This window comes from Stylophora pistillata, chromosome 7 (assembly GCF_964205215.1).
Source record: "Stylophora pistillata chromosome 7, jaStyPist1.2, whole genome shotgun sequence".
NCBI lineage: Eukaryota > Metazoa > Cnidaria > Anthozoa > Scleractinia > Pocilloporidae > Stylophora > Stylophora pistillata.
In genome coordinates this window covers 26,608,217-26,620,861 of record NC_142525.1, presented here as the reverse complement: position 1 = coordinate 26,620,861, position 12,645 = coordinate 26,608,217, and the positions used below count along the sequence as shown (strand labels likewise).

At 40.9% G+C, this 12,645-nt stretch overlaps 1 protein-coding gene, 1 long non-coding RNA gene and 1 pseudogene across 6 annotated transcripts in view; 1 reads left to right on the top strand and 2 right to left on the bottom strand.

The window, feature by feature from the left end:
* Positions 1-12,645, bottom strand: part of LOC148727278 (uncharacterized) — a 215,138-nt gene that overhangs the window by 57,429 nt on the left and 145,064 nt on the right. The gene's annotated exons all lie outside the window — the stretch shown is intronic.
* LOC111320089 (uncharacterized) overlaps positions 1,520-12,645 on the top strand; it is a 19,549-nt gene continuing 8,423 nt past the window's right edge. The window contains exons 1-5 of one of the 5 annotated variants that reach the window (XM_088727174.1): positions 1,520-1,809; positions 3,317-3,424; positions 10,553-10,760; positions 11,651-11,961; positions 12,643-12,645. The exon at positions 12,643-12,645 is cut by the window's right edge and continues 126 nt beyond it. In XM_088727174.1, coding sequence (XP_088583300.1) covers positions 1,639-1,809; positions 3,317-3,424; positions 10,553-10,760; positions 11,651-11,961; positions 12,643-12,645 — 801 coding nt within the window. In that variant the 5' untranslated portion in view covers positions 1,520-1,638. Of the gene's footprint in view, positions 1,810-2,743; positions 3,179-3,316; positions 3,425-8,179; positions 8,342-10,552; positions 10,761-11,432; positions 11,492-11,650; positions 11,962-12,642 lie in introns of those variants that run through there. The other 4 variants (XM_088727177.1, XM_088727175.1, XM_088727176.1 and 1 more) reach the window with 4 other exon arrangements.
* LOC148727286 (uncharacterized) lies at positions 6,608-7,643 on the bottom strand (annotated as a pseudogene).

Here is a 12,645-nt window from a genome sequence, read left to right as displayed (position 1 = left end):
GTGTACCCTGTGTACCCTGTGTACCCTGTGTACCCATGTTTACCCTGTGTACCCTGTGTACCCTGTGTACCCTGTGTATCCATGTGTACCCTGTGTACCCTGTGTACCCTGTGTACCCTGTGTACCCATGTGTACCCTGTGTACCCTGTGTACCCTGTGTACCCTGTGTACCCTGTGTACCCGTGTGTACCCTGTGTACCCTGTGTACCCTGTGTACCCCTGTGTACCCTGTGTACCCGTGTGTACCCTGTGTACCCTGTGTACCCTGTGTACCCTGTGTACCCCTGTGTATCCTGTGTACCCATGTGTACTCTGTGTACCCTGTGTACCCTGTGTACCCTGTGTACCCTGTGTACCCATGTGTACCCTGTGTACCCTGTGTACCCTGTGTACCCGTGTGTACCCGTGTGTACCCTGTGTACCCTGTGTACCCGTGTGTACCCTGTGTACCCTGTGTACCCTGTGTACCCATGTGTACCTTGTGTACCCTGTGTACCCTGTGTACCCTGTGTACCATGTGTACCCTGTGTACCCCTGTGTACCCTGTGTACCCATGTGTACCCTGTGTACCCTGTGTACCCCTGTGTACCCTGTGCACCCATGTGTACCCTGTGGACCCTGTGTACCCTGTGTACCCTGTGTACCCTGTGTACCCAGGGTACACAGGGTACACAGGGTACACAGGGGACACAGGGTACACAGGGTACACAGGGCTACACAGGGGTACACAGGGTACACAGGGTACACAGGGTACACAGGGTACACAGGGAGAATGGGTAACAGGGAGTCTATATGGAGACTGGGTAACAGGGAGTCTATATGGAGACTGCCATGAATTACTTGCCGCCTTTTGCTTTCCGGCTTTCCGGCGTGTCGCCTCACGCAAGGCTTTCATGGATCACGTGACTCTTTTCATTGCTCTAATTAAACTGTCGTTCATTCCATGATCAAGACAGAAGATTTACCACACAACACTCGCGATTAGTTAATTTTCCTTCTCTTAGGAAAATATATTTACAACACGATTGGGCACATATAATAAATTTCCTTGCAGTGGTAACGCTATGTAACGCAACACACTAAACTCAACAATGGGCCTTTTGTCTACATAAAAGGGTCTCAAACACTATCACTTAAAATGCATAAAACATTTGTACCGTTAGAGGACGTTTGAACACGTTTGGTCAGGGCTGTTGAAGGATCAAAGGGGCCATGCAAATCTTTGAAGGGCCTTAAACTAAGATGTACAACGAATTTGACCTTCTCAAAAACCGGTCTCAAATTACATACTAAAAACAGTGCTTACGTTTGTCCTTTAGAATGACAGAATACGCGACAAAATACGTACGAAAAATATTTCTACACAGTCATAACATATCAAATTATACTTACCTATAGTCAAAGGAAAAAGAAATGGCCCAATTTTTACGGATTATTCGGTCAAAATCTGCCGATTTCTGCCGCTTTTACCGCCATATTGAAAAATAACGCTACCACGATGCAATGCAATCGGAGTGCGCACACCGCCTGGCTGTTACGTAAATATGAAATTTCGTATTTGATCAACAGTCTAACGGAACGTCGCGCAGAGGCGTATATTTACTTCCTGCCCTCTTTTCTAGAAACTGCTCATTGCACATGAATTCAAAAGACGTATGCAACATGAGTGCTTCGATAGATATTGACAAAATCGACGATCTTGGGTGCATGTTTGAGCTAATGATGTCTCGAGGTATTTCGTCAGGAGGATTGCAGACATTGGACCAGATGAAACAGAGGGTTAAAAAGGCACTCAGAATAACAGAGAAGGTAAGAATGTAAACAACGTATATATTCCAACTTGGCGTACACCGTCACTGCTAAATTGTTGCAGACTAATCAAGTAATGGCCCCAAATAGTGGGGCTAGGGTAGAAAAGATAGTGAAATTACCGTCCAAATTTAACGAACAGCTGTATTACGGCCGGCATTCGATGTTTAGGCTAAAAGTTTGTTTACCTGGAGACGCTGTACGTTACAGCAGTAAAAAGTGAAACTAATGGACACCAATAACTTTGTTCAGTATTGACTGGTTGTTAAAGCAAATGTACACCCGATTTAGAGCTAATTAATTGTGCTACTAAACCTTTTTATTTAACATTTATCACTTTGTTACTTGAAGCGTACTTAATGAATTTAAATTAGACGGCCTAAACACCCAGGAGAGTGATACTTGATAATCGTTTTAACACGGTTCAATAGACATTCCTCAAATCAGTTGTAACCCAGAGCTCGAACCGTGCAAAGCGGACATGCCTAGAATGTCAACCCTCCATATTCTTTTTCCTCCCTCGTTCAATTTAAAAATACCAACTTCTTTAACGAGTGCAAGTACGACCTGAGCTCAAACTCCTAGCCTATTTAGAGTAATAATAACTTTGCATTTAAAGCTAATGACCCATCGGTATTTAAACAATAGAGTGTTTCTGTCGAGGAACTATCAACTGATAGTTGCTTCGCAGAAATTTGATGTTCTTAAAACAAATATTTGCCCGAGAAGCGAAGCAATTCGTGCGATATCGGTTTTTCGCGTGAAATTTAACGTGGAATTCACGAGTCAGGCAGTGAATTTTTCTTGAATTGCATAACTGAATAAAAATAAGAAAACGAGAAATTTAAAACGGCAATATTATTGTTTGTTTTTATCCCGTACGCACGCCCTAGAAAGCCATTTTAAATTCAATTGTCAGAACTCTCATTGTTAAGGGAATAGAAAGCAAGCTAAGTCGCTCACGTTTGAACCGTCGACAATTTTATTTGTGCCTCGTGAATTTTTCTAGAATCGCATAGCTAAATCACTGAGCGAAACCGGATGTTTTGTATTTTTGTGCGCCACCCCAGTGCTCAAACAATGGAAACCCTGTCAAAGTCAGGTGTCAATATCTAGCGGGAACAAGATATTTTTAGAATGAAAACCACTTTTATTTCAAACTCGTGGAGAAAAGAGTGCCCCACATTTTACAGTCTTCAGCAAAAAAACTGAAAGTACAAAATACGGAGTTATTTAAGACAGAGATTTGCCTGCTACCCGTCAACTTGGCAAAATGTGACGCCGACAATCAACAACTGAATTGTCAAATCCTGAAGCGAAATGAAAATTTCAAGCGTTCCGGTGTCAAAGCAAGGTCTACAAAAAACCGGTAAGTGATTTACAGTTATAAAAAAAGTGTATTTTAAAATATAATGATTAAGACTGGAATTTCTTTGTAAACTCTGACGAAAAACAGTTCAAAAAATGGTTAAAAGTCACAATTTTAACTGTTTTTCTTTCATTGCAGGGAGTCGCTCGTTGGTGTCATGCTGGACTGAAAGTTTATGGAAATATTTACTGGAGAATTATTAAAAGTTACTCCAGCAAACATCCCGCCAACTGCTCCAGCCATCAGGTAAATAGAACGACTGGCATTGCTGTCAAGGTCACTAGTAGCTGCTATGTTGCTTGGCGTGGCTGAGTTATTGAGAACAATCTCCCGTAAAGCATGACTTTAATAGCCGTTAGTAGTTGTCGTGCTTGGGTTGAAACCGGCCAACTTATTCGGCATTCGCCGCTGTTTTTCCTGAGGATTATGGCTGTAGATGGATATGGATTCCAGATTGGAGTGACCAGTGAGCTCTGATATCTCCAGTGGGTCGAAATCATCACGGAGCGCTTGGAGGACTGTCTTGCGACCATTCGTGAATTTGTGAATTTCCCGTCTAGTGTTTTTTGAAACCATGTTGTCTCTAAAAGAGGCCAGTTCGTAATCTTTATAGGCTACAATGATTTGGATTTCCGGAAAAAATGCTTGACCTTTTTCGGCATTGATACCTGTTTTGGTTTTCTTTCCTAACGCTTGTTTGGTTTTCCTCGGCAAGAACTGTCGTTTGGCTTTCTTCCCTCGTCTCTGGCATTTTGATTTTTTTTTTTCTTTTGCGTTTTCTCGTACTTTTGGGCGTGAGTGGTTTCCTCCAATTTTTACTTTGAATTTCAATTCAAAAATTGGAAAACATTCGTTTTCTATAAATTTGTTCATATTTGTTCATATTTTCGTAGCACTAGTTGCATTTACGTTTTTACATTCGTAACAATAATTTTTGCTCGCGACTCACGTCAGCGATATCGCTTTATGCATTAGTGCGACTCCACGTTAAATACCCTCTCTTACGGTTGACGTATTGACCAATCAGAGCGCGTGTTTACCTTAAGCTATGCGATTCTATAGAAAAATTCACTGCCTGACGAGTGAATTCCACGTTAAATTTTACGCCAAAAACCGATATCGCACGAATCGCGAAGCGATGAGTGCGATATCGATTTTTTCAAGTGAAATTTAACGTGGAATTCACGAGTCAGGTAGTGAATTTTTCTTGAATCGCGTAACTGAATAAAAATAAGAAAACAAGAAATTAAAACGGCAATGTTATTGTCTGTTTTTATTCCGCACGCGCGCCCTTAAGAAAGCCATTTTAAAGTCAACTGTCAGAACTGTCATTGTTAAGGGAACGGAAAGCAAGGTAAGTCGCTCACGTTTGAACCGTCGACAATTTTAATTGTACCTCGTGAATTTTTCTTGAATCACATAGCTAAAGCCACCAAATCACTGGGCAAAACCAGATGTTTTGTATTTTTGTGCGCCACGCCAGTGCGCAAACAATGGAAACCCTTTCAAAGTCAGGTGTCAATATCTAGCGAATAGAGGGAACAAGATAATTTTAGAATGTAAACCACTTTTATTTCAAACTCGTGGACAAAGCGGTGCCTCACATTTTACAATCTTCAGCAAAAAAACTAAAAGTACACAATACGGAGTTATTTAAGACAGAGATTTGCCTGCTACCACTCAACTTGGCAAAATGTGGCGCCGACAACCAATAACTGAATGGTCAAATCCTCAAGCGAAATGAAAATTTCAAGCGTTCCGGTAGCAAAGCAAGATCTAAAAATAACCGGTAAGTGCTTTACAGTTGTAAAAAAAAAGTGTATTCAAAATATGATGATTAAGACTGGAATTTCTCGGTAAGCTCTGGCGAAAAACAGTTCAGTTAAAAGTCACAATTTTAACTGTTTTTCTTTCATCGCAGGGAGTCGCTCGTCGGTGTCAATGCTTGACTGAAAGTTTATGGAAATATTTACTGGAGAATTATTAAAAGTTACTCCAGTAAACATTCCGCCAACTGCTCCTGCCACCAGGTAACTAGAACGACTGGCATTGCTGTCAAGGTCACTAGTAGCTGCTGTGTTGCTTGGCGTGGCTGAGCTATTGGGAACAATCTCCCGTAAAGCATGACTTGAATAGCCGTTGGTAGTTGTCGGGCTTGGCGTGGGTTGAAACCGGCCAACTTATTCGACATTCGCCGCTGTTTTTCCAGAGGATTATGGCTGTAGCTGGACATGGATTCCGAATTGGAGTGGCCACTGAGCTCTGATATCTCCACTGGGTCGAAATCATCACTGAGCGCTTGGATGACTGTTCTTCGACCACTCGAATTTGTGAATTTGCCGTCTAGTGTTTTTTGAAACCATGTTGTATCTAAAAGAGGCCAGTTCGTCGTCTTTCAAATCAAAAAACTGATTTGAAAGGAATGATAAGAGATTCACTTAATTTAAAATGGGCTTTTAAGGCATTCCAGAATGTTGCAGTTCTGTAATAAAAAGATCTCTGTCCCGACTTGGTTATTTCGCTTTTGTGAGACTGATGCAACAATTTCAGGACTGCAATCCTCTTTTGTGATACAGCAACATGGAGGGCAGGAGGATATTATATTAGGTAAGCTGTGAGGCGTGAGTAGTCCAGTGGTCAGCGCGTTGGACTCTGGGTCGGTTGGCCCGGGTTCAAGTCCTGGCTGGGGCATGACGTTTGTGTCCTTAAGCAAGACGCTTCACTCACAATGCTTCGTATTCTCGGATAAGACGTAAAGCCGTAGGTCCCGTCTCCTGCAGGGTTAGGGGAAAGAGACGTAAAATTCCCATGTACGAGATTACTGTCTAGTGGATGTCCTCCCCGGGTTGGGATGGGTGGGAAGGTGAGATCGCTACATGGATTGAAGTGGCTGCCAGAGGCGCCTGATAAAAATGCTCACGTCCGATCTCAACCTTACGATACTATTAAGCGCGACTGAATATATCCACATAAAAGTCTGCGCTATATAAATGCAGATTGGATGTAAAATGCGAAACTATTAAGTTTGCGTGTGCATGTGTACATTTTCGACTACGTGAAGGCACCGTCAAATCAGCGCATATTATTCAACTTTAACATTTAATTAAATCGCACTGAATCATTTCCCCAAAAAGTCCTTCGGAGATCGAAAAGAACTGGACTTCGCTTTCCAAAGTCCAGATTTTCTCTTGATTATTTTGCTTAAAATATTAATAAGTAGTTTCTTAGAAATCGACTTTGAAATAAAAGCTAGCGCTAAAAAGTCACGACGTTTCGACCTCTCTGAGGTCATTTTCAAGTGAGTAAGTTTTCCAAATCAGCATAAATATGTTGAAGCAAGTTGAAGATGATAAAATGTGGCGAACGCTAAAATATGTGAAAAAGTGTAAACAATATACAATAGAAGAGAATAAAATGATAAAGGAATAAAAGAATAAAATAATCGTAGCACGAATTGTTCTAAACAAATAGTTTGGCGCGAATTGAATCGCACTGTTTGTTTAGCGTTGGTTTCAATTCTTTGATAAAAAAAAAAAACATTTCAAAAACAAGGCAGTCAAATTTGTTCTGACACTTCCTCAAGATTCGAAAACTCTCTGTGATGTCTTCTGGCTCCATGTCGTGCTGCTCTCCGAGGTGGCGTCCGATTGCCGATCCTTTGTGTTCTTCACTTCATTGGTGTAAGTGTCGGCACGTGTAGCCGACATAGCCTGCATCACACAGGCCACACTGAAATGAATACACCACGCATTGTTGACTCACAAGAGGCGGTTTGTCTTCCCTGACCCTAATTTCATTCTTGATCTTTTTACTTGTATAAACTGGGCTAATATCTACGTTGATCTTCCGACTGAGGTCAGCCAACTGTTTTCGCACTACATTTGCAGATATCTGGTCCTTGTTGGGCAACACGATTCTGACTGGGGCTTCTCTTTTATCAGCCATTCGGGTATGGGAATCCTCAGACACGTTTCATTCAATGAATCTACGAATGGTTGACTGCACAAGGTCGTCAGGATAGCGCAGTCGGGAGAAGATCTCTTTAAGGCGTTCACATTCCTCATGGAAAAACTTCCACTTAGACGAGAGTTGAAACGCACGGTTTAGCATGGTGATCAGCAGTGACCGTTTGTATCTGGCGTCAACGTGACTGTGATAGTGTAGCAAAAGCCCTTTGTTCGTCGATTTTCTGTAGACCATGGTGTCTAGGCGGCAACCATTCTTGATAACATCCATTCCGAGAAAGAAAAGCCTACCATTTTCTTGGAGTTCCTTTGTGAAATCAATAGAAGGATGAGACTTGTTCAATGTCTCCAGAAATCCTGAGGCTGCTTCCGGATCAGGCATTACACTACTGAAGTGTATCATCTACAAAGCGCTTGTAGAATATAGGCCTCTTGTTCTCTCTTTCTAGCTGTTTCTCAATTCTACACACGAAGGCGTTTACCATGAGGGGACCCAATGGCAAATGGCAGATAAAAGAGAAGTTACTTCAGTTTGACCTATTTTTATCTAGTTAGAGGAAGGTCGGATAAATCCAATTAGATAGTGGTAGAAAACGACCAAGAGTTGCTCAAATTGCTTTCAACATGTGTTTTGAACTTGTTTTTCAAAATTTGGTACTTTCTATGGGTTCAAGTGTTTTCAATTCGTGGCGCGATACTCCGAGAGTCATGGTATGAAATTTTGAGCTTCAAAAGCGGCATTTGGCGGAATGCAGTTATTATCGATTTTCTCGAAAATAAATCGATATTCAGCCAAACGAATTATACAGTGATTTACATCCTGGTGAGACCTACTTAGCTTTGAAATATGGGCAAAATCAATGTTTCAGCTGTTGCCACCAAAGGTTTGACCAGTGTAACATACGCTCTTATGCAGTTAAGTAAATATGAAATACCGCATGCGCATGTGATCAAAAGATAACGAAACGTTACAGGAAGGGCTCCTATTTACCTCCTACTCGCTTTTCTAGAAACTGCTCATTATACAAGATATTCAAAAGATGTATGCAACATGAGTACGTCGATAGACGTCGACGAAATCGACGATCTTGAGCACATGGTTAAGTTAATGCTGTCTCTAGGTATTTCGCTAATAGGGCTGCAGACATTGGACCAGATGAAACAGAGGGTGAAAAAGGCGCTCAGAATATCAGAGGAGGTGAGAATGCAAACATCCATGGCTACGTATCGATTCAACCTCAGCGTAGACCACCATCGCTTAACTGTCGCAGAATTATCAAATAATGGCCTAAAGAACTGGCCTGATGTTTCGAGAAACAGCGTTATTCTCATCCGAATTTAACGATTTGCTGTCTTGCCGCTGGCATTCTGTATGCTTTGGGGCTAAAATTGGTTTACCTTGAGACACCTTTACAGCAATTGATAGTGAAACTAATGGACACCGGTAACTTTGTTAGTTGTTGACTGGTTGTTAAACCAAACGTAATGTACAGCTGTATATCAGTTAGCACCTCTTGAAGCTCTTTATTTAACATTTATCACTTCTTTATTTTGAGCGCTTTTAATAAACGTAAATCACATTGCGAAATCACTTATGGGGGTAAAACTTGGTAATCTGTTCAGCACGGACATTCCCTAAATTGTATTCAGAGCTCGTGCCCGGTATACATAGCGAATATGTTTAGAATGTCAACCCTCAGTATACTTTGTCCTTCCTCGTTAAATTTGTGAAGAACTCCCTCAACGAGTGTCATTTGGACTTGAGCTCAAACTCCGATTTAGAGTTATGATTGTAAAAGCTATTGACAGATTATCACTGTTCCCACCCGCATTATTTATCGCTGTGTATTGGCAGTTGCAGCTCTACTCTTACTAATGAATTCTTCTAATAGTTCCTCTCCTCTGATGGGAAGAACCTCGATGATCCTCTGGTGGAGGTTGATTTTCTATTAAAAGCTAATATCCCATCGACATTTTCTGTTAGCAAGGCGCTGATAAATCATCTTGCGTGACAAGTGGTGACAGTTTCCTTTCTGATTCGGTCCTTTCCTGTCGTAATGCAAATGGACCTTGGCTATAAAAATTTCACTTCTGCATGATAGGACTTTCTTCGTATATTTACGTCGCAACTCGAAGTTCAACTTGAATTCCAAGTCGAAGTCGAACTCTCGATCGAAAATCGAAGATGTGACGAGAATAAAATATGCATGTAAGGAAAAGTGCTCGTTCCTACGTTAGCTTGATCGATTCAACGCATCAAAATGAGCTGTTTTCAATGATACCACCACATTTAAGTAATGTTGGTATACCTATTTTACGGCAATTCATTTCAATGGCTCTATTACACGAAACTTCATTATTATTGAACAAATTAGGTCTTTTGAAAATGCCGCACACCTTGAACGATTATTACTTACAAGGGAGGCCTATTGGACCGCTCAGTTATTTACCCTTAATCCTCATGGTCTCAAAAAACGGCGGGAATCTAGATCCAAACACCGCATTACTGACTACAATTGAGCAGCTGCAATTTTCCCAAGATGACACTTTTCATTGTATTTTATTCCGTTATCGCTAATGATTAAGTTAGATTCTTCTTTTTGCCTTTTTATTGTTCTACTTTTCTCAGTTTGTAATTTAGACCTTTATTGTATTACGTTACCTCAATATTTCTGTATTATATATAAGCCGCTCACAATCATTGTAAACCGCTTTTTAGTTCTTAACTTTTAACCTGAGGAAGGCCGAACGGCCGAAACGTCGTCCATTAAACTAGTCCAGAACAGTCAAGTGAGAGTTGGTCCCTTCGTTACGTCGACCTTACTGTACACTTAACTGTTATACACAGAATCTACCTTTGCTCGTAAATTTTACTTTTTCCTTTGTTTACGTCGTAACTCGAAGTTCAATTCGAATCCCACGTCGAAGTCGAACTCTAACTCAGATCTATACTCGAGTATGTCAAACCTGTAGTAAGCGTTACTGTATTAAGCGGTCACCTTTATTTAGTGTTTGATCGTAAATTGAACATAAATCATCTTACTTCTTTGGACATTTGGGACAAATAGTACGCACGAACATCACGCTAATCATTTGCTGGCCAACCTGTATTAAGCAGTCAACCTGTATTCTACAGTCACCCCGCCATTACCCATGGGTGACCACCAATACATGCAGGTTTGACCGTAGAATGAACTGTGCATGAAAGAAAGAGTTGATTCGAAGTTAGCCTGATCAAGTCAACACACCTAATATGCCTTTTTACCAAAGATACCACCACATTTAATTAATTTTTATCTAATTCTAAATGACTGACAAAGAACCCTATTAAGTTAAGCGAAACTAGATTTTATTGCCCTTGATGATATTTTTGTAAAGCAATGTAACCATTCCATGTTTCACTTATCAGGCCTTTTCAGTGTTGACAGAGACCAGTGAAGAAGTCAAGAGAAGACAAATACGCTTGCTAGAACTATTCGAGAGCACAGAGGCCTGTCTGAATATGTTGAGTGACAAGGACTACGCACTTCTGGAGCTGGGAATCACAAATCTCAAGAACCAATTGGCTGACCACAAAGAGAGCCTAGAGAGAGGAGAAGACGTTGTTCTCATTGCAGGTTGGTTACTGAAGAAATGTTCGAGAGCTCGTGATTAATTAGAAGGTAAAGCATGCGCGTGTAAATGTCGTAGCTAGCTAGGTTAAACAAGTTTCCTGCCAGCTGCTGCATTCACTTCCAGCCACCATCAACAGACTTTACGCAGCTTTTTTCCATACTCATCTCCTCATTCGTCATAACTTAGAAGTTTGCTAAACCCACCTGGCAGACAGAACAACTTTCAGACTGATTGCTAAAAACCGCCAACAAGTCAAATCCCTCAGCTGTGGCGATACCTTGGCAGAGTAACTGAGATGTATATTCACTTTTCCCGAACGATTAACACATTGATGTCGTTCGTTTGCAACGCAGACGCCATACTTAAAAGAAAGAAACATGCATGATATTGTTGTTTTGGTTGTGTTTGTTTTCTTGTTGCAATTGAATGAACTCATCTTGATCACAAAACATGTTGTCTTTCAAAATGTACGTACCATGATTTCTAAAACTGGTAAAAACTTTCGAATTAAAAGTGCATGGATGAGGAGTTTTTCCCATTACGGACCATTGCATGTATCATACTCTTTACATGAGAGAGAGATACGTTAACTTGGCTTCCATGTTTCGAGTTTTTTTCTTATATGGTAAAGTATTACTTTTTTTTCCAAACGTGCTTCCTTTGTCTCAGGACGAGCAAGGCTGAAGACACTTTCCGCTTTAATGTCAAGAATCTTGACATTCCGGCATGGCTGGTAAAAACGATTTTTTTTTTTCATAAGAACCTGTTTTGCATGATCATGAGAAATTAACAATTTAAAAATTTAACAGGACTGATTTAAGAGAGTGGAAATTTAAAAACAGCTTATTAATTGGTTCATATCGTTCTTTGACTTGGGGATTCTTCTCGACAGGTGAAAGAGATTGGAAAAAGAGCTTGTTGCTGAGTCTGATTCTTGGGGAACAACTACCCCCTGACAACTTTCTTGGCACCTCTTCCATCATCTGCGAACTAAGATATGGAACAACCCACAAGCTTGTGGCGCACTTAAAAGACGCAGATCCCGAAACAGGGCTTTATTCAAAGACTATCCAACTTAGCGAGATGGCTGGGAACCCTCAACAAGTATTTCTTCAACAAATCTCGTCATTTTTCCCAAATCAAGATCTGCAAGATTCGGTTTGTGATAAGGTTGAGATCTTTTGGCCAAACAGGCTACTGAAGGTTGGTGAAAAGGAAGCTGGAGCATAAATGATAAATTGCGAGCAGAGGGTTGCTAAAAGCTTCCCTCCAGCATTATTCCTGGTAAAGTTAGTTCTTGTAAGGTACTATTGATGAAAGGATTCTAATTGACACCCGACATCTCGTTTTCGTTCACAATCTAATCCTTCAGGTGCACAGTTGAGGTTTGCTTTCTTGATCGGAAAAAATCCTTTAGATAAACAACAATTACAAAAGTACGTATGATGCACGATCCTCGCAGTAGAGAGCGCTATTTATGCAATAGCGAAAATCAGACCTGTGGAAAAAAAAATCAGGCCTGTACGGGATTCGAACGACTGACCTCTGCGATACTAGTGCGGCGCTCTACCAATTGAGCTAACAAGCTTAACGGACTGCTCCCAGTTGGCTTGTTAGCTCAATTGGTAGAGCGCTGCACTAGTATCGCAGAGGTCAGTGGTTCGAATCCCGTACAGGCCTGATTTTTTTTTTCAGGTCTGATTTTCGCTATTGCATAAATAGCGCTCTCTACTGCGAGGATCGTGCATCATACGTATCTACAACCGCAGTTCAAAATATATGAACTTCATATATTCATCGTATCCGAATTACAAAAGTATTGATTGAAAAAAGTCATTTGACCTCTGTTAAGATTCATTCACCTCACATCCTTTTCTTTTCTAGGAA